Source organism: Zosterops lateralis (genome assembly GCF_965231275.1).
Source record: "Zosterops lateralis genome assembly, chromosome: 15".
Classification (NCBI taxonomy): Eukaryota; Metazoa; Chordata; class Aves; order Passeriformes; family Zosteropidae; genus Zosterops; species Zosterops lateralis.
Window position 1 is genome coordinate 5,438,498 of NC_139775.1, and position 20,066 is coordinate 5,458,563.

At 39.3% G+C, this 20,066-nt stretch overlaps 1 protein-coding gene across 1 annotated transcript in view; it reads left to right on the forward strand.

Annotated features, from left to right (window-relative positions):
- The window catches only part of BAIAP2L1 (BAR/IMD domain containing adaptor protein 2 like 1), a 35,078-nt gene that overhangs the window by 12,355 nt on the left and 2,657 nt on the right, over positions 1-20,066 (forward strand). Inside the window, exons 4-12 of the mRNA XM_083872537.1 lie at positions 14,091-14,152; positions 14,249-14,320; positions 14,652-14,789; positions 15,851-16,003; positions 16,456-16,623; positions 17,345-17,495; positions 18,630-18,837; positions 19,125-19,202; positions 19,548-19,713. Coding sequence (XP_083728663.1) covers positions 14,091-14,152; positions 14,249-14,320; positions 14,652-14,789; positions 15,851-16,003; positions 16,456-16,623; positions 17,345-17,495; positions 18,630-18,837; positions 19,125-19,202; positions 19,548-19,713 — 1,196 coding nt within the window. The remainder of the gene's footprint in view (positions 1-14,090; positions 14,153-14,248; positions 14,321-14,651; positions 14,790-15,850; positions 16,004-16,455; positions 16,624-17,344; positions 17,496-18,629; positions 18,838-19,124; positions 19,203-19,547; positions 19,714-20,066) is intronic.

A 20,066-nucleotide genomic window follows, 5' to 3' on the forward strand; every position in this document is an offset into this window, starting at 1 on the left:
CATTTGCTGTTTGACATAACTTGATGACATGTCTTGCCTCTGAACTTTTCATTTTGGGCAATGTAGGACCTTTCTAGTGATGTAACTTGCATCTCCTCCTGTAACTCAGGATAGTTTGTTAATCCAGCTGATTACAGTGGATGGGTTTAGCAGTTTTTTTATCATAGCTCTGGAGAAGTAGAATTGACGGGACAGACTCCTCCTGAAAGGTGGCCACTGGTTTCTGTGTGCTGCCTGCATTTTTATGGTTTGTCCTGAAACCACTTGTGGGTGAGCGCTGAGGTCTGTGCCGAGGGCTGGGAGTGGTGGAACAGCAAACAGGGCAGAGCAAACAGTCCCGGCCAGCAGCTCCTCTGTTTGCTTTGCAGGCTGTTTACAGAAAGCAGAGCTGCTGCTGTCAAACTGTACAACAGTTCAAAGAAATGGCTATGCAGAGTCTTATGAAACAGCAGAAAATGCACAATTACAGTTTTTGCAATCAAGCAGTTGATCAGATGTATGGAGGCAACTGATTTATGACTTGTCACTGTGAGACATTGTCTGCTTATTTGGAAATATTATTATTATTGGGTAATCTTCTGCTGGCTTCTGAAAATAGCTGGTTTTCCCTATTCTTTGGGACAATACAGAATTGTGATTGAAAACATATTTTTGTTTAACTATGAATTCCATCTGCAGTTACAAATCTTTTTGAAGATATACCATATTGAGAAAACACAGCCTTCTTCCCTGCTTTCTGTTCACCTTCTGCTTTAACTGTTACTGCAGAAAAATCTATTCTTCTTGAGGCAAACAGTAACCCTGGATTTCTTCCAACATACTTTCTGATGGAATACTTAATTTAGAGATAAGGAAAGTCAATGAATGCTGGAAAAGGCAGGATAATGTGGTTAGGAGTCTGTGACAGCTCATTTGCATTTTCAAGAAAAAGTCTTACAAATTCTGAAGCTGGGCTCCAATATTAGACTATTTACCAAAGAAATATGATACAACCAGGTGTCTCTAAAAGTACCTGCTTGAAAAGAAAAGTATTTACTGTACACTTTTGTGTTTTAATAATATTGCAGGGCATGTTGAGCAGTATGGGGCATGTAAGGACAGAACAAACTTTGCCCATTCATGGGCCCTATAACTCCAGGGGAGCTGCTGCAGCCCCCTGTGCAATTGTCTCACCCACGGGTTCCTTTAGACCTGCCAAAAGACAAGTGGTTGACCACTAGCACCTCTGTCATGCATAATACTTCTGTTATCTCTGCCAAATTAGAGGTGGTTTCACAGTTCAAACCCAAAACCTGCTGGGTCACCTGGAGCATATTCACTGCCAATGTGGTGTAAAGATTGGTATCAAACCCACAGCCAATCCTTCCTCCTCACAAGGAAACACAGAGCATGGGCTTCTAGATGAGACAGCAAAATGGACACCACCCCCACAGCAGGGTAGAAACAGAAATTGAAGAGAAATAAAATGAGAAATTTTTTTCCGAAGTAGAGGGTAGAAAGCAGAAAGGCTGGAGAAGTCATGGGGGAGAACAATCAAGTAAAATGCCAGAAATCCTTTCTTCTCTTGAGTGAGATTGGAGCAGAAGAGGGAAATGAGAATGAAAAGGAAATCTGGATATTCCAGCTGATTCAGAGCTTTTGTACTAAGTATCTCTATCTTTCAAGTCTGGTTGAAGGTCTCTGGACTATTTTAATGCAGAATAATTTAAGCAAAATGAGGAAGTAGGAGAATGTACTGCAGTCATAACATAATCCTTATGAATAAGATATGAGTTGATTGAGTCAACATTCTTTCTAATTTTGTATTTCCCTAAATTTCTGAGCTTGTAGTTCCTCAGACTTGGCCATGAGCATTTAAAGAACACAATCTGAATTTATGTGCTTCAAGCTATTCTGCAATATGGAATTTGCATACCTTTTTTCCTAGGCACCTTTTGGAAATCCCTCTAGGAAGAAAATATAGAAAACAAGAAACTGCATGTTTAAAAATATTAAGATTTCATACTATTCAAATTTCAGCATACCACACCAGCACAAAATGCTATGTTTCAATAATACAGTAAAACCAATTTTCCATAGACACTTCACCAAGGTGTTAAAATAGTAACTTTCATGTGTTGCTAATTGTTTTTGTCTTGCCCAAAACACAAAGGCTTGTGAAGCTTTGTCATGTCAATTTTTAGTGCTTATAATTTAAATAAAATCTCCTCCAGTAACACAGGCTGTCTCTGTAGGCTTCACTTGCACAAGGAATAGGGGAGTTATTTCCTGCTTCCTATGGAATTCTGCTTCTCGTATCTTTCCAACTATCTTCTCCAGCACCTGCCAGCTATTGTAGCTACATCACATTTTATATTGTGGGTGTAAAGTCCCACTAGGTTTGTTGTGTAGCAACGGTATCTACAGCAGTCACCCACAATTACATTATGGGTCTGTACCCAGAGCTTGTTGCTCAAGAACTAAGGGGTGTAAAATATTAATTGCTTGTCCAAATAAAAGAAGAAAGAAAAATATTACATTGCGGGGTTTTGATCAATGAAACTAAATTGCAGAAGATCAATATGTTAATAGGACAATCAAAGGAGACAAAAGTCTCTTCCCTTGTCTAACCAAGACTGGTAATTTATTTAAAGATTACTCTGGTTTACAGGCTTGTTTTTTTATAGTTGCATTGTGTTATAACTTTATTGGAAACAGGTATGCAAGAGCTTATGTTCCTCTGCACACTAAAATGTAAGAATTTGGGAAAATTTTGATTTCTTTCAGAAGATTTTTTTTGGTTAAAAACCATTACAAATTATCTAGAGAAGCAAGTATTGAAGTAAAAGGTTGCTCTTCATTGTGGCAGTCACAAGATAGAGACAGGTGGGAAGAAAACTCCAAGACTTCTCATGGTGCACAGAGGAAGTGGAATTCTGTCCTGACAGAGGATGAGCCCTGAACTTGATGCTCCTTTCAGGCACAAAAGAACAGACTGTTCTTCAGGTTAAAAGACCGGATTTGAACACATTCACAAAACACTTTTGCCTGTCAAGTGGTGTAATTTCAAAGGTCTCACTTTGTCGTGTTTTGTCAAATACAAAACCTCGTGGTATAGTAATATCACCTTATTTTACGTAGTAATAGGGTGATTGCAGGAATTCTGACATGAATAATGGCTCAGGGGTTCTCCAGATCCATGTTTCCTTTTTTCTGAGAACCTTTATACCTCCAGCTATTTGGGTAAATGCATGTTAGTTTGAGAGCCAAGGCTGATAAACCTTCAGTCAGAATAAAATAGTGGTCATTGGTGAATAGACCTGCCATTCATCTAAAACTTGGCATTTCTTATGAATATATATTGATTTTTTAAGTTACAGTTCTTGAGTAAAATATAACAGTTTCACAAAGATCTTCTAGTAACTGCTTTCTAACTTTCTGAACAGAAAACTAACTTTTCTGTAGAGCAAACTAACAATTAACTTTGATATTCATGTGCACTTAATACTAATAGAATCAGTAGTGTGAGGTTCCATCTGTAGAGAGTTGTGGGGTTTGGGTTTTTTTGGGTTTGTTTCGTTGTTGTTGTTTTGTTTTTTTTCTAGTGATAACCACTTTATTTCAGCTCTGCAACTAAGAGAAGCTCTGTGGGCTTTTCTCCCTCCTCATTCTTTTCAGAAATGAGAGAATTTCTGTGTCAGAAACTGTGAGCTTTAAGTGGTCAACTCATACAGAAAAGATTTTGGAACTAAAATGGAAAATTCTAATTTTGCTAAAACACACGTCTACTTGCTGAAAAATTTCTCATCAGAACGTAATGTAAAGCAGTACTTTCTTTTTAAAATATTATCTTACTAGTATTATTCAAAACTGTCTATTTTCTTGTTGTTTAATAAGCAGAATTAAATACCCACTTGATTGGGTATTTTTCAGACCTGTAGCTCTCTGTTGTTAATTCTGGGATACAGCACTTCTGTCATTCTCACTAGTGAGAGAACCAAGCAGAAAAAGAGAAAATTTCCTGGTTTAGGATGAATATAGCTAGCTCTACTTCCATTAAAATAAAAAGGGGAGGAGGAGAGTCGTTGGCTTACTTTAACAAATATCCATTGACCCTGTCAGCTGGAGTTGTGTTTCACTTGGAAAGATGACACCGTGCACTGTTCCCTCCTCCGGCTCATTTCAGCTGAGGAGGAGAGCTCTGACATCTTGTCCCCCTCACTGCATCCCTGCCATCCTATGGGATCCGCGGGTTGCCTTTGGAATAGATTCTGCTGGACAGAAAGAGTGAAGCTGCCAGCAACTGCAGAGCCTTTAGCACCTCATCTGGTGGAAACTTCTGGGAAAGCAGCTTAGAGGCTGCAGTTTAAGGAGTTAGAATCAGGCCAGCTTTTCCTATGGAGCATTAATAAAAGAGCCTTATTTATAGTGGAATTTCATTTGAAGAAGTCACCCCATTCCTGTGCTATAAAAGGAAACTACACAGAGAGCTGTATTGGAAGGGAAGTATGAAGTATTTGTGGGGTTTTACAGGAATAAGGTTTTGTATCTTCCAATTATACAGTAACATCCCAGGCTTGTGCTATATGGACCTCCAGTCTGCTAAAAGAAAGGTGAGAGGAGATGAGCCAGTCTTGGGTGTAAGTTCTGTAATATTTCCCTGATAGAATATAAACCAGAAAGGATACTTTCAAGAAGCACAATGAAAAAGAGGTGGGTTTATTACTGACCATAAAGAATGTGTCTAGAAATGGGTACTGCTGTTTTTTCTTACAGAACTACCCAAAATATGTTTGTTCTGTATACAATTATATCGTTGTAAATTTTGTCATGAAGACTTCCAGATAAGTTACAAATTTTCAGGTTCTAGAAGTGGCTGATGGGAGGAAGCAGAGTATGAAAATACACGAGGCCTTTGGTGATGATTGCAGTAGCGCCAGAGAACAGAAGACAGATACTCATAGGATTTCAGTGATATTTTTCCAGCTATTTTTTCATGTTAAGTTAGATAATAGGTTACATTTTTCAGTCAGTTTTAATACTTTATTCCCCACCTCCCCCAGTCTTACTGCACCATATGAACTGAAGCTGATTCTCCTGGTTTTAGTCAGTGATAAGATGGAGTGTAAGTCCTGCAGTCTGTACCCGGACGTGCTCGGGGTGGTTGTGTGGTGCAGTGTGGTGTAATGGCACTAGCACAGGTGTCTGGGCACCCTCAGCTGGGAGAGCCGCTCCTGTGTGCCCTGGCTCTGGGCTTCACCACAGAAACCCCTAATGATACTCCTGAGCACACACACTCCAGGGAAAAGACACATCCAAAACACCTGCACTGAGTGAGATTTGATATCTTCGTGCTTCGTGTCTCAAAGGACTGAGAAAGTAGAGAAGGGACTCCTTAAAGAATTTCTCAGTGGACTGAAACACATAAATTTCATGTAAGCCTCACATACATCTTTGATCTGACAGTGGGAAGGATGCCCTGCCCTCACCTGTGTGTCCCTGCAGTGTTTGCCAGGTTGTGGCCAGGTCTGGCCAGGCAGGAGTGATTCCTGGCCCTGAACCCACCCAAACACCATCACCAGGGGCTCCTTCAGGGCAGGAGGTTGTTCTCTCTCACATCTCTAAGCTAAGAATGCTGAGCAATCACAGCCTTTCCTCACCACCAGCCCCGGGTGAAACAAGCCTGAGAGCCTGTGTTGAGAAAATGTACTTATTGTCCTCTCAAGTGAGAGAAAAAGTGGAAAGTAAATGACAACTTTTTGAGGAAAATAACATCATATTTGTATCCAGCTTCTAAATACTTTAGTGAAAGTCTAACTATATTTAGCCTGTACAGTCAGCTCTTCCTGCTGAATTATTTCTCAAAAATATTTCTGTATCCACTGTAGATGTCACTAACAGTCCCATGGGGCAGGGCAGGAAACCAAAACCAATTGTCTTGGACTTCTGAGAAAGAGAATTTAATCAAAACTTTTGATTCAATTTAGGTGTGGGGGTTTTTGGTTTTTATGGGCACTGCTAGGACTGTGAAACTCAGTGGCAGTTCCAAAATGCTGTAATGAAAGTTGCAGTGATTCCTTGTGGTTTATTGCATTTCATGTAACATTTATAATGATGACTTAAATATTTACCCTCTCTGGTACTGGAAAGCCATAAAAACTTCAGTTTTTGCTGGTTAGCATGATTTGTTTGTTCCATTCCTGCTGTAAAACAGAGATTAGCTCTCTTGTATGATCTTCCTTAACTAATCTGCCTCAGAGCAGCAGGGTTTCATCCAGGCAAGTTCAGGCTTGCGGCTGTATTGTAACTTATTTTCTTTTCACCTGACTTGTGTGAAGATTTGGAGTCACTGCACATCACTGCAGCTCAGGTATGAAAAGCTGTGGTATACAGGGCTTCCAAAAGCCCTATGAAAGATGAGTCTCTGACATACAAACCCTAATATATTAGGGGTTTATATGTTTGGGTAAAAAAAAAAAAAAATAAAAAAAAAATGCCTGCAGCAGACTTCATATATATTAGTAATGGAGTAACAGGTGGATAAACAAGTTTGTAATTCTTCATGCATTATTCACATGGCATATGCTTTTCCTTTCCTTTTTTTAACATTAAAATTTAGTTTCTGTGCCTACCAGTCATCTGAGACAAGCTGAATATTTCATGTTGATTAACATCTGTTCAATGATATAGTATGTTTAAAAAAATTCTAATCTCTGAATTTTTTTTTACTAAGAAATCAAAGCATCTTGTGAGAAATGGGGGAACTAGACTGCAGACTGAACTTTCTGAATCTGCAGTAAAGTCACATTTCTCTTTAGAAGACAATGTGAACTGATGTTTTTGTTCTATTTAAAGCAGGAAAATAGGAGCATCACCCCAAGAATAAACTCAGAGTAACTGGAAACTGAAATGGTCTTGTTAATCTCATAAGTATTCAGTCTTGTATAGGCCAATGTGGGAATAAGTAATGGATTAGCAATTCATTGCCCACTTTATAGCATGGTATGAATTATGTAGTACTTTCTAAAATCACCTGTGTCCAGCTGGAAGAATTTGGCATTAATTTCAGTCTTAGTAAAGTATATTTAAAAAGCAAGCTGATCCTTGGGTTTAACTGAATATGTCTTATAAACAGGCAAAGACTTTCTAAGGTATAAAAAGCTGAGCAGTATTATATCTCTTTTAATATTTAAATATCCCAAAGTTTAAAAGAAAAATAATTTTAACTCAAGTAATTAAAATTCTGCCTTCTGTACTGGGAAAGTCCTTTGTTATGTGGTCCTAAACTGTTTTACACAATCACCAGTGAAGTTTTAGGAGAAGAAAAGGGTGGCTATATATAGATTTGATCCTGGGCTGCAAAAGGAAATTATATCATAAGAGGTGCTAGGCTACTAGAATAGAAGTGAACTGTGCTCTCTATCCCTTCATTGTTTGCCTAATTATGAAATAGGAAAAGGATCTTTGAATAAGAGGATTCTTTGATTCTATTTCCCATGCTGAGAGCAATGTGCAGCCTAATGACAGGGAAGTGTTCAAGAGAGTATTGCCAAGTATGTGTCAGTGGGACACAGACAGGCAGTTCTATAGGTAGGTTATGTATGAACGTTGCAAAATAAAGCTAATATTTGGGAAGGGCAGAAATTAGTGTACAGCAGTCACTCTAAAAGTAAAATGCTAAAAAGTCCCCTTTGCTCCAACAGATGCATCTTGTGCCTAGAAAGTTCTCTGTGCTGGGTAAAGCAGCTGTGGGCTCCTGGAAAGAATTAATTTGACTGGATAAAAACAGAGGCTGAAGTTTCAGGTCTTTTTGGGTTGGATTGTTTGGCTTCTTGTCACTTGAAAATTTGATTGTGGTCAAAGACACTTGAAAAGTCAGCATGAGCTAGAATACATTTTTTCCCTCTGGAGCCATATGAGGAACGCAGCAGTGAAGTCCTGTGGGAAGGAGCAAGTGGAGCACTGGGAGTTCATCAGTTCAGACACCATCAGTGTCCAATTCACAAAATTAGCAACAGTGTCCTGCACAATCCTATTTGTTGCTTACTGGTTTTGTCTGGAAGTGGAGGCAAGATACTTAACCTACTTAGGCATCTTGCAGGACTGTTTATCTCTTCTGTATCAATGAGACTGTAAAGTAATTATTCATTTCCCTTAATCTGTTTTAAATTAACTAACCTATTTGCTTGTTATATCGCAGAAACATTTCTGCTGTTCACAGCCTCAATGAGAACTCTGCATATTTTAAAATCAATCTCAGAATGCCATTTAGAATGCGAAGTTCTCCTTGCTTCTGTTTTTATTTTATTTACAGATTTTATTTATGTATGGTTCTAGCTGCCTCAGGATATTATATCTAGCACATAGAGTGGACTTAAAATACTTTACTATACTTAAAAATCTCTTCCCTTTTTCTTGATTGTAGGCTTTATTCTTTTTTTTTTTTTTCCCCTTCACCTGCAGTCACCTTCACAAAATGGCACTGAATGGTCATCAATGCCATTTTGTAAAATGAATTACAGAGAGATTTACTTCTGAATTCCTATTCCATGTTCACTCATGCAGTAAGGAAAGGCAGACTTGACCTAGTCCTACTGATTTATGTGCATATTACTATTAATTCTACAGATGGGGGAGTGTGTTAAAGCATTCTGGACAAATTGTATCAGAAGAAAAGTGCAGTTAGAGCTGGGCAAGTTTTACATAATTTTATCCTTCTTTACGATTTTCTTCCTTCCTGTGTTAAATTCCATTGAAGCTTTTTGATTTCATTAAAGCATCTGTTGCACAGTTAAATCCTTCTTATCACAAAAAGATAAATTTAACATGTTTGAAGCTTAGCAGATGTTTTGTTCAATCATATATACTTGTTACACTGTATTCCTTTAAGACCTCCTATTTTACTATCTCCTGGGGGCTACCTTTGTCAAAGGACTTTGTTTCTAACTTTCCCATGTCATAAATGCCTTTTTTCTGGGCAGAGGGTGACCTGGAGAAAAGAGCATCTTGCCAGCAATAGCATCTAATAACACACTTGGACGAGGCTGTCTCCATGTGCAGCCTTGACTCAGCCTTTCATTCTCCTGTTTAATAGAAATAATTATGTGGCTTCATCTCGAAGACACAAAGTTAATCAACCTGCCCTGAATACAAAACAGGACAACAGGAGGCAAATGAGTGATATAATTAAGCATTTTGCCTGTTTCCAGAGATCTAAACAAGTCTCACTATTAAGAGACTTGAAGTTTTTCAAGAGCAACCTCCTCTAAATAAAACAAAATTGGAGTATATTTCTAGTAAGCTGATGTAATTAATACTTTTATTGATTCTAATGTAGCTACTTGGTATTTGAAAAGTTTAAGTGATTTTGTAGGTAGCTGTTGATAGTTGTTTCTATGACAGAACTCTATTGATTGAGTTCCATTTTTGTTTCTAACTTGAACAAATTCTTCTAGACTTCGCAAGAACAGTCAACACAAGGTGAAAAGGTAAATAACCTGAACAATCAGCCAGTGCAAACAGTGAGGTTGAAGTGTAACTTCTGCAGAAGTTCTGGCCTTACAATGAGTCTTTCTGAGAGAAATTGCTTTCCTTGGTTTTCATCTCCTGGGCAAGACAGCCTTTCAAGGATGTTTTTTTGTTCAGGGGATGCTGTATGTGGAGAAATGACTGTTGCACCTTTGGGGCTCAGGATTTTTTTTTTTTTTTTTTTTTTTTTTTTTTAAACAAACCCAACATCATTAGTGGAATTCTAGTCTGTATTACTTTCTGAACAGAAAATATAGATACAACCTTGGTTAAGCCTAAAAATATTCCACAAATTCTTGAAGATTCGGTTTAAAAGATCTTTCTGTGGGTGCAGTGAATCTGATTGAAACTGAAATGAATTTACCATTAAACCATTGCTGTTCATGGTCCTATGTCAGATTATAGCTGTATTATGATACATGGTTTCAAGAACTGTATATGAGGAATGTTTGTTTAATTTTTAAGTCATTTAAGATATTTGAGATGTTCCCCCAAAATACTTTTCTGAAAGAGATTGGTGTTTCCCTTCCCTAGACCGCACCTCTAAAGTAATAAAAAAAATCAGAGCAAGTATATGTGAACATCTACAACTACTTTTTTGTTTTCTAAAACAAAGTGGGAATATTTAATGTACACCTACTTATTGAATCAGAAAGATTTCATATTCAGGGTATGGGGAGATGGAAAGCAGAGAAAAAGTATCATTGAAAGACGAGTATTTTAATAGTTATGTTTATCATCAAGACCAGTGTTTTGGGTTTATTAATTCATTGCATAATATGATGCCTAAAACTGGTTCAAGTTTACAGGATGGCTGCCACAAATTGAACTTTATTGGCCTGGTATCGTGTGCTCTGGTTTGTTTGATAGCTTTGGGGTTTGCCAATAAATGATGACGAGGTTAATATTTAGTTATCAGGTGTTATGAGCTCTCATATATAAAACCTAATCATGAGCAGCTTTAATATAGAGCAGAATATTTTAATTGATGTGAAAAGTGCATGTTTGTCTTAAGGAGTTGTCTGTACCTTTTAGCAAGAGCCTGGCCTTAGGTTATGCTGCCATTTATCCAGAGTAATCCACTGTCTTTCTTAGAGCTACTCTATAATTCACCATGGTGATTAAAATTCAAATATCACATTGAAGTTGTTTCATTTCCATTCTACTTGGACACTGTTCTGTGCAGGCTAGGGGTTCTTTTGTCTGTCCTGAGTTAGTCTTCTACAAAAACTTGTCTCTTTGTATAAATTAATTCAGGAGAACACCACCTAAATGGTGGTGACTAACCCATTATCTTAAACTGGCAATAAAGAAACATGATGTATGTTCACTGCAAAAATGCTCTCTATTCAAGAGCAGAATCTGATCTATGACTTAAATCTTAATAGATCAGGGTGTGGTTACTATGGATGGGTTCTTTTCATGTTTCGAATCAACATTTTGAAAGGGGAAATGAAATGGATGTGCCGGAACATGCAGTGCCTGTGGATTCCTGGTGGCAGAATAAGGAATATAGAATATAATACCCCAGAATAAAGTGTATATATATACACATTAAGTATAAATATGACTTTGCCCGATGCACAGTACAGGAAGTCTCTGATTGAGAGCAAAAGAAAACACAATTAGGGACAGAGTCACTGACAACTAAACAGTCTTTAAAAGTTTAAAAGTGTTCCCAAACACTCTAAAATAAACCCGTCAAATAACCCACACAAACCATTCAGAAAGAAGTGTAGCTTTCAAAGTTCTGTTGGGGACATGTTTGGCAGTGTTTTTTTTGTAACAGATGAGCAAACCCGTTTCCAAGCGTGCACTCAGAGCAGAAAGGCTGGAAGGCTGCAGCAAGGGCAAGACAGAACTAACCCAAATAAGGCCGTGTGTGCTCAGGTTTTCCACTCGCGCCGCCCCAGGTGAATGGGAGTTTTATGGGGGAGGCAGGGCGGGATCCCGGGAGCCGAGTCAATGCCCGGCCTTGTTGGGTGTCTGTCTGTGCTGGCGGAGCCAAGGATTAGCTCAGTGCTCTGCTTTGGCAGCCGCTGCTCCTAGTGGGGTTTTTACACAGAGGGAGAATAAGTTTGTTTTAAAAGCAAAGAAATCCATAAGGATAATTATTTTGAAGGCCATTCTGGTTCTCGCCCTGAATTTCTGCAACTTCCCAAACAGCTTTCTAGTCTGTGTATGTAAGACCAAACAAACTTTGTAATTTTATTTGTATTTCTTGATAATTTTTCCTGCTTTCTATTATCAACATTTTCCTTTCTAAGCTTTAGATAAGTATTCACAAAACTCTTCTAACTTGACAAGCCCATTACAGTCTAAAATGTATCTTTTGAGTTGAGTTGGTGAAACAGAAACAGTAGGAACTAAAGTGTATTCACTTCTGGAGCTTTAAAATAACACTGCTCACCTCCATTACTTGAAGTGTTTGTGTAACTAATTGTATTTACTTTTCTATTGCATGTGAGCAACTAATTACTACAGCACCTCTCACTTCTCTCAGTATTTATATTGCTGTAGCCACCAGCAACTTTAAATATGAACAAAAAAATCACAGCACTCTGTGGGCTGTACAGAACACAGAAAAACTATATATATTTTTAAAAATAAATAAACCACTCCTTTGTTTCTGTGACTGTGAATTCCTTTTCTTGCTAGTCAGGAGGGTTGTCAGTTCTCACTGCATTCTGATCATGTCCTCTTAGTGTCCTGCAGTCTGTTGTGCAAAGAGGGGTAGGGGTGGGCACTGGAGCAGGAAGAGGGATTCCTGAAAAGCCAGGAGAGAGACATATGTTCCTTCCTGTACCACCTGATGTTCCCCATGAACAACAATGCAGACTCACATTTTATAAGATTTAGTTGAAAATCTGCTGTGTCCTACTGCTTCACAAGAGATGTGGTTCTCATTTCAAAGAAACTAAGATTTTGAGATGATGTAACTGGAGAATGACGAATCAGAAAGGAGAAAGGTGGTAACATCTCCATGGACATGGGGATGCTTCTACCTGATGAGAGAAGGTTACCAAGTCACCAACCTGCACTATGGGAGACAGGTTTGGATGCTTGTGCAGATGAGAAAGAAGATGTGAAGATTCTCATGAAGAGTTCTGTCATTCATTTATTGAGCCAAATTTTTTTAGTTATTGGCATCTTTTGGGGGCTTTTCTGAACAGCTGAACAATCTGAAGCATTATGGGATGATAAGTTTTGCTCAGCAGTTCTCAAACAATATGGGTGGTAAAAACCAAAATTCATACAGCAGTGTGTTCAGCACTTAATGCATCCTTTCTATTTTAACTCAATAAAAGGAAACTAGAATTGCATAAGATGGTAAACAGGGGGAACAGACGGTCCCAGGCAGTGGCTGACAGTGATGTGCAGGAATTACAGAACTGTGGTCACTCTGCAGCCCTGCCTGTGCACAAGGACAGCACAACTGCAGATACCTGTGGCAAATCCAGGTGGGACAGCTGCAAGGGTGACTGAGGAATACAAGGCTCACTGGAGGAGGTGTGCCAGGGAACCAGCTGGCAAACTGAACCTGCCAGCCCTGCTATGGAACCTGCCAGGAAAACACAGCTCTAGTCAAGGCTTCCACATGCAGCCCAGTTTGTGGATCTGACTGTGGTCCCAGCACTCCCAGTTCTGGTAGCAGCTCCTGGTCGGAAGCTGGGAACAGTGGGCTGCTCTGATTTGGGTGCAGCCAAACTGGGCCCTTGCAGCTGCTCTCCTCAGCTGTGTTGCAATCTCCCAGACAGGGCTGGCACATTCTCAGTGTGTCCGTGCCAGGGCACAGAAGGGAGTGGGGCTGATGTGGCACAGGCAGGGTGATGTGGCTGGCTGGAGGCAGGGCAGCACCAGCCCGCAGCTTGTGCTGCTGTGCGTGTACAACCACACCCAAAAGATGGAGGGATCCTCCTGAAAAAGGGGACAGCTCAGCTTTCAACTCATCCTGACTGGGCTGTGTAAGTCTGTGCTGGAAGACAGCAGAGCAGAATGGGATATTCAGGCTCTGTGGTGAGGATGCTGAGGAATCTGCTTTGCCTTGGCTCATGCTCATGTTGGTTCATGTTGCACAGGTGGGAATTCCTGTGTGGGTCAGGTCTGTTTGAGCAGACGTGCAGAGAGGGAACTGAAAGGTTGCTTTGTTGACTGTGAAGGTGCAGTAACTTAATAAACATTGAAGTTTAGTTTTCAGACTAAGAAATGGATAGCAGCTATTTGGGTAGTAACAACTTGTGTGCTATTCTCTGACTTGGCATGAAAAGAGTCTGTTACTAAACCAGCAGGAGCTATTCTGGAGAGAAGGAAATATTTATTTTGTCTGGCACTCCATGTCCCTTTGGCATAACAATGCATGATTAGTTATTCTTCTATCACTTATGAACTGCTTGGTTTGTCTGTGGCCAGAGTGATTTATTCATTTCAGCTGCTCTGATGAGCAACAGTAAGAAATTTCCTAACCCTCTTAAATATAACCATTAATGAGTATATTAGTTAAATGTATTTTATTACTGCTCTTTGTTGATTAACTTCAGAAGTCTAAGAAAGAAACCAATAGAATGTTGCATGTTTATCAACAGGGCAAGTTCTGGTAGAAATCTCAAGAACACACAAGAAACTTAATGACAGTCTAGAGGAGAGTGTAAGTTAAATAATTTCTTCTAATTCATTTTGCTTCTGAAATCATAAATTACTTTTGCCAATTTTTATTAACCCTTAATTAATTTTGTTTTTAAAGTTCAAAAAATTTCATAAAGAAATTATATCTGAACTGGAGAAGAAAACAGACCTGGATGTAAAATATATGACTGTAAGTACATTAATTTCTAAAGCTCCTATTTTATTTGTCTGTTTCTAGTCAAAGATTTTTTTTAGATGTTGTTTCCCAAGATTTAATTAATTTATATGAACTTTAATAAAAATGCACTTTAGATATATAAAGATGGCCAAAATTTTCATGCTTAATTTAAGTTAAAAAGGGAACCCCTGCATGACTTCATAGCTCCTTAAAACTACAGCAGTTGCTGAACTCATCTGGGGTGTGTGAGCAATAGCTCAGAGATCACAGTAATGCTTTTTATTCCCTTACCCAGATACATGGCTGAGTGCATTGTGAGATGATGTAAATGCTTTGATTGCAGGCAACTTTGAAAAGGTACCAAACTGAACACAGAAGCAAACTGGATTCTTTAGAGAAGTCTCAGGCTGAGTTGAAAAAAATCAGAAGGAAAAGCCAAGGAGCACGAAATGTAACAAAGTATGAGCATAAAGAAATGGAGGTCAGTGCACTGTCTTTTATTTGTTTTTCTCTGTATGAGAACTGGTTAACAGAAAAAGTTAATTGTTCCTCAAAGCTGGTGTGTATTAAAGGCCTTCCTAGAGTTTGTACTGCAGCTGCAATTGAGCTCTCACTGCTCCAGTGTATTTATTCAGAGACTTCTGGTTCCTAGATTTCATCCCTTGACCAATAATTGATCTGTAACTACATCTTTATGCAGAGCTTTACTCAGGGAGCCAGCTAAACTATGCAAATTCAGTAGTAATTTGCTATAGAGTAATTCCCCTGAGTAGGCACTGCCAATTTCTGTAATTATTGCCTTTCTTACTGCCCTTAATCCAGCATTGCCATCTTGAGGTGAAATCTGAAATGGCAAGACACTGAAGAGAACCTGCTTTAAAATTAGTAAATCGGATTCTCATTGTCATGTGTCTCTCTGAAAACACTTGCCATTGATATTTTTATTTGCATGACACTTGTACTTCATGCTAGCTAATAATTTATTTCTCCATATCTATTTTAATTTTCAAAGAAATCTTTGTGCATAACACAGTACAGTAAGTGTAGTATCTCTTATTTCTTACTGCCTGTCTTTTAACCTGCATTCGTAAGAGTTGAGGGTTTTTTTAAGGTTCTGGGTGTGAGTTTAAGAATTAGCATTTAATGAATCCTCGTAATCTCAGATAAATATAGTTTAGCCTTTTTAGTAACTCTTTCCCCCCCCACCTTCCCAAATGAAGCAGAGACTCATCACAGCTTTGTGTGAATAAATGCAGCTGCAGTGGTACAGACAAAGGTCATTAGTCTAATTTGAACACACACCCCTCACAACCCCTAAATAGGCTGTTAAATGCCTCTAGGGACAATATACCTTCACCTGATGAGATCAGGGAAGTCAGATCTGTGCAGGAAAAGAGGGACTTGGAAGTAGAGCCACCCTATCCCACCCTGCCTTTCCAAAAGCTTTTTCTAAGGCTTTTAGAGTTTACTTAACTAATTGGATATAGCATCAAATAAAACTCAGGGGCTCTATGTGGTTCTTTTTTTTCCTTTTGCCCTCAGTATTTGGAAACAGTGACCTCTCGACAAAGTGATATTCAGAGATTTATTGCAGAAGGCTGCAGAGAAGCTCTCCTTGAAGAGAAAAGAAGGTTCTGTTTTCTGGTTGACAAGCACTGCAGCTTTACCCAGCACATGCACTTCTACCACGTTCAGGTCAGTGCTGTGAGTGTAAGCAGAAATGAAATTCCTGAAATCCTGGCCCACAGGAGATGTTGAGTATTTCCTGCAGCATAGACCAGACTGTGAGAAATAGCTAAGAAGAACTGAAGTGCCAGACAAGTGTTGGGCCCAGTTCATAGAAAACGTTTTCAATACACTATTCTATGAAATGTATTGTAGCAAAAAACAAGGATTACTCTGAATTTTTTAAAATCATGTATTAAGAAAAAAATAAACGGGCTGATCAGATACTTCTAATATCTGACCCTGTAAAAGAGTTTTTACAGCATCTTATTTGTTTCAAAGAGGTATTCCTTAGAAGAATCTTAGAAAATACTTCCATTTTGCTGGTGCAAACATTTTGGTGTAATGAAAGTTAACCAGTAGGTTTGTGCAATTTTATGAAAAAGCCTATCTTTGACAAGTATCTTTTCATTTGGATCCAGTGTGCAGAATTCCTAAAATCCAAGTTGCCTGGGTGGGAGGAAATCTGTAGTGATGCCACCAAAGTGCCTGAAAAGGTCAGAATGATGATAGATGAAATCAGGACCCCTGGTTCCACCCCGGTATCGGGAACGCCGCAGCCGTCACCGATGGTGAAGAGAAATCCCCTGGTAAGTTGTTCCTCATGGCTCTCGTGGCTGTGCAGTGGCTTCAGGAGGCTCTGTTAGACCTCAGCATTTGGGATGGTCTCCACAGTGTCCAGCTAGAATATACTGGGCTTTGGTATGGAAGCAAAACCATTAGGCTGAAGCTCTGCTATGGGGAAAATACACAGCAGAGAAGGGAGGAGCACATGTCCAAACAAGGCTCAGTTCTCAGCTGGGTGCCCAGGGCTTCTCCTGCAGAGCTCAGCCTCAGGGCTGCTTTTGTTCCAGTCATTCCATTTCCTACATTCTTGTCTATAAGTAATAGTAATTGCATACTCAGTAGTTCAACGTGTACTTAAGAAAAATGTTATTTTCTATTTTCTTTCCTTCTTCCCTTCATGATTATTAGCTTATTGGTGTACAGGTGAAATTCTCATTTCTGCTGGTTTGTATGTTGTGTCATCCTTAGTTGTTGAATTTCTAAATTTCTTCTAAACAAGAAAAATCTGGAGATCATCATGCTATTTGCAGAAAAAAGGCTATTGTAGCCTTCCCACTAGCAAGTGTTTATCAAGCCTTTTATAAACCTTCAATCAGCAATTCCACAGGAACGTGTGGGCTTTATGTCATGTTTAAATGTGCATCCTTTAGGAATACTTAAGCATTGCTCTCTAGAATTTAATCTTGCAAAAAAAGTTATTGCTGTTACCTCACTATTGTGATACTGTTGTTTTTGTGCCTCCAGATTGGAAATGATTTTTATCCTCACCAAGAAAATGCATCCAAAGTGCCCCCGGCTCCCACAGGCAGGGCATTCACAAGCCCACTTGTGGATATGTTCAACAATCCTGCAACAGCTCCCAAAGCACCTTCTGAAAAACTGAATCACACAGCAGGTGAGTGTCCCTTCCCTGCAAACTGGGGAAGTGTGAGTGACATCCTGCAGTGTTCAAAATTACCTCAGGGCTTCTCTGCTACTACGAGAATGTGAATTTCAGAACGTACAGAGGAGTAGGAAATGGTCTTTACAAAGGATTTATAGAATTTGCCTTACAGGAGAGAGATGTGTTATAAGAGAATTGTTTGCAGTAAAATGCAGGTCAGGATAAGTAGTTTCTATTTTAATCACTTTCTTTGTGTCACTGATTAACCCAACTTCCCTGCTCTCATGGCTTGCAATGTTATCAGCAGAAGGCATTCCATAATTTTGAACAGGATACATCTGAATGTTTCAGTGCACACAAACACTGACAGTCTCACTCTGGTTTACTTTAAGGTCCTGTAGTAGTAATGGAGAAATGCACATGAGACAAAATGCGCAGTGTTGTTCTTTTCCTGAAATTTAAAATCAGTGAGATTGCCTAATATATTGATTTTTATACTTTCTGTGATACAGGAAAGAACTAGGCCCAGACCTCAGCATGAGAAATGCAGAACTCTTCAATGTGTAATAGAAATTCCAGCATTTCTTCCTTAAAAATACATTTACAATATATTCTACCAGTCAAAGAACATACAGTTTTAAGCCCTCTTTTATTTTTTTTCTGATAAACATCTGCTGTCTAGAAAGTGCCAGGTATCTGCAAGTCCACTCCATGCTGAAGCCGAGTGCTGAGGCACATTTGAAAGTGAAAGTTGGATTTTATACACAGTTCCTTTTCTTCAGAAGGGAAAATTTTCAAAGGCCTTTTACAGCTGTGATTATTTAGTACTTTTCATCCCAAAAGGGGAAAGAAGTAGCCAGTTAAAACTTGCAGAACTTTTTCTGCCTGTTGATTCCACTTTATTATGCTGGGTGTGTGCACATAAAGGCACATGCAGTTAAGAACTTCATGGTGATAAGAAATATTGGCAGTGAGAGGTGTCTTAAGTACAAAGTCTCCGAGCTCCATTTGCACTTGAGTTTTCCTTTATTTTTTCCTCTCAGATTACTAATTGTATTTATTTCTGTGTGTCTAATTTCTTTTTTTTTTCTTTTTTTTTCTTTTTTTTTTCTTTTTTTTTTTTCTTTTTTTTTCTTTTTTTGACAGAGAATTCAGATGATGCCAGTTTATCACGTTCAACTTCTGTTGCCACGGGATTAAATATAATTAAAAGGCAAAAAGTGAAGACAATCTTCCCACATACCGCTGGAAGCAACAAGACATTGCTCAGCTTTTCCCAGGGGGATATCATCACCCTGCTGGTGGCTGAGGAAAAGGATGGCTGGCTTTATGGAGAGCATGACACAACCAGACTGTAAGATAATCAATATATTACCCACCTTGAACATGAAGTAAAAGTGTCTCATCACATTATGTTAGCAGACATCAAAATGGTTTTCCACCTTTTTTATTGGCTGTCCCTTACTAGGGACTTGGGGTCTCCCTCTAAGGAAAATCTCTGTGCATGTTTAGTTTTACACACTAATTTGGCATCATCAGAAATTGGTTTCTTCAGAAGTTAAATCTGTTTGCTGAGTCTAGTGTTATATTTTTAAAGATCTTTCCAATTTTATATAATATAAAAGACCTTTCCCTTTACAGAAAAGGATGGTTTCCATCATCATACACCAGACCACTGGATGAATCAGCAGAAGAAAAAGCCTTTGCCCCAGTGCCAAGGTAACATTTTGGGTGGCACTTGTAGAAATACCCAGATCTTCACTAACATTTATTTAAAATGTGATTTTTGTGCTCATGTTCTTTGAAGTTCAGTAACATGTACAGTAAATGCTCTCTGACAGTCTATAGTACAATGCCTTAATTATGTTAATAATGTGTTTTAATGGTGGCACACAGGCCAAGGAGTAGCTTTAACAGCCTTAACTCTGGTTAACCCTCTGGCTCCAGGACATTGCACCCCATTATTAACCTCCAGCTCAGGCACTTCTGTGCTTTCCTGGTGCTAGAGAAGTGAGAGATGGATTCTGGCATCTCAAGTGGGATTTGTTGGGTTCTGTCTTGCAGCCCTGCACCAATCCGAAGTGTCAGCTCTGTGAACCTTGTGGAGAAAGGGGAGGTGGTGCTCCCACCACCAGACTACCTGGGGGCTGCACAGACAGACAGACGGGTGGAGCCTGCCAAGGGCGCTGCAGTGAAACCTCCCAGTGACAGAGCGGAGCAGGCGGGCCCGGTGAGTGCCTGGGCAGGGAATCCAAACATTCCACCCTTGGATGGTTCTGAAATGAGGCCCTGCCATCTCCTGTCTCACCTGCCTGTGCTCGACTTCAGCCCTTTGCCCAGCTGTCTCCAGGGAAACCAGGGGCTTTGGCATTTCAGTCCATCCATCCAGCAGGAGGGGAGAATTGCTCAGGGGTGTAACTGACAGTAGCAGGAGACTTACCCTGCACAGCAAAACTTCTCAGCAATGGAATCTGTTAAACATGAAAAGAAGTTCTCACAGAAAGCAGTACAAATCCATCACCTCCAGTGATGTTAGAGTTGTGGGGCACAGGGAACTGACAGCAGCATACACTCTGTGTTCAA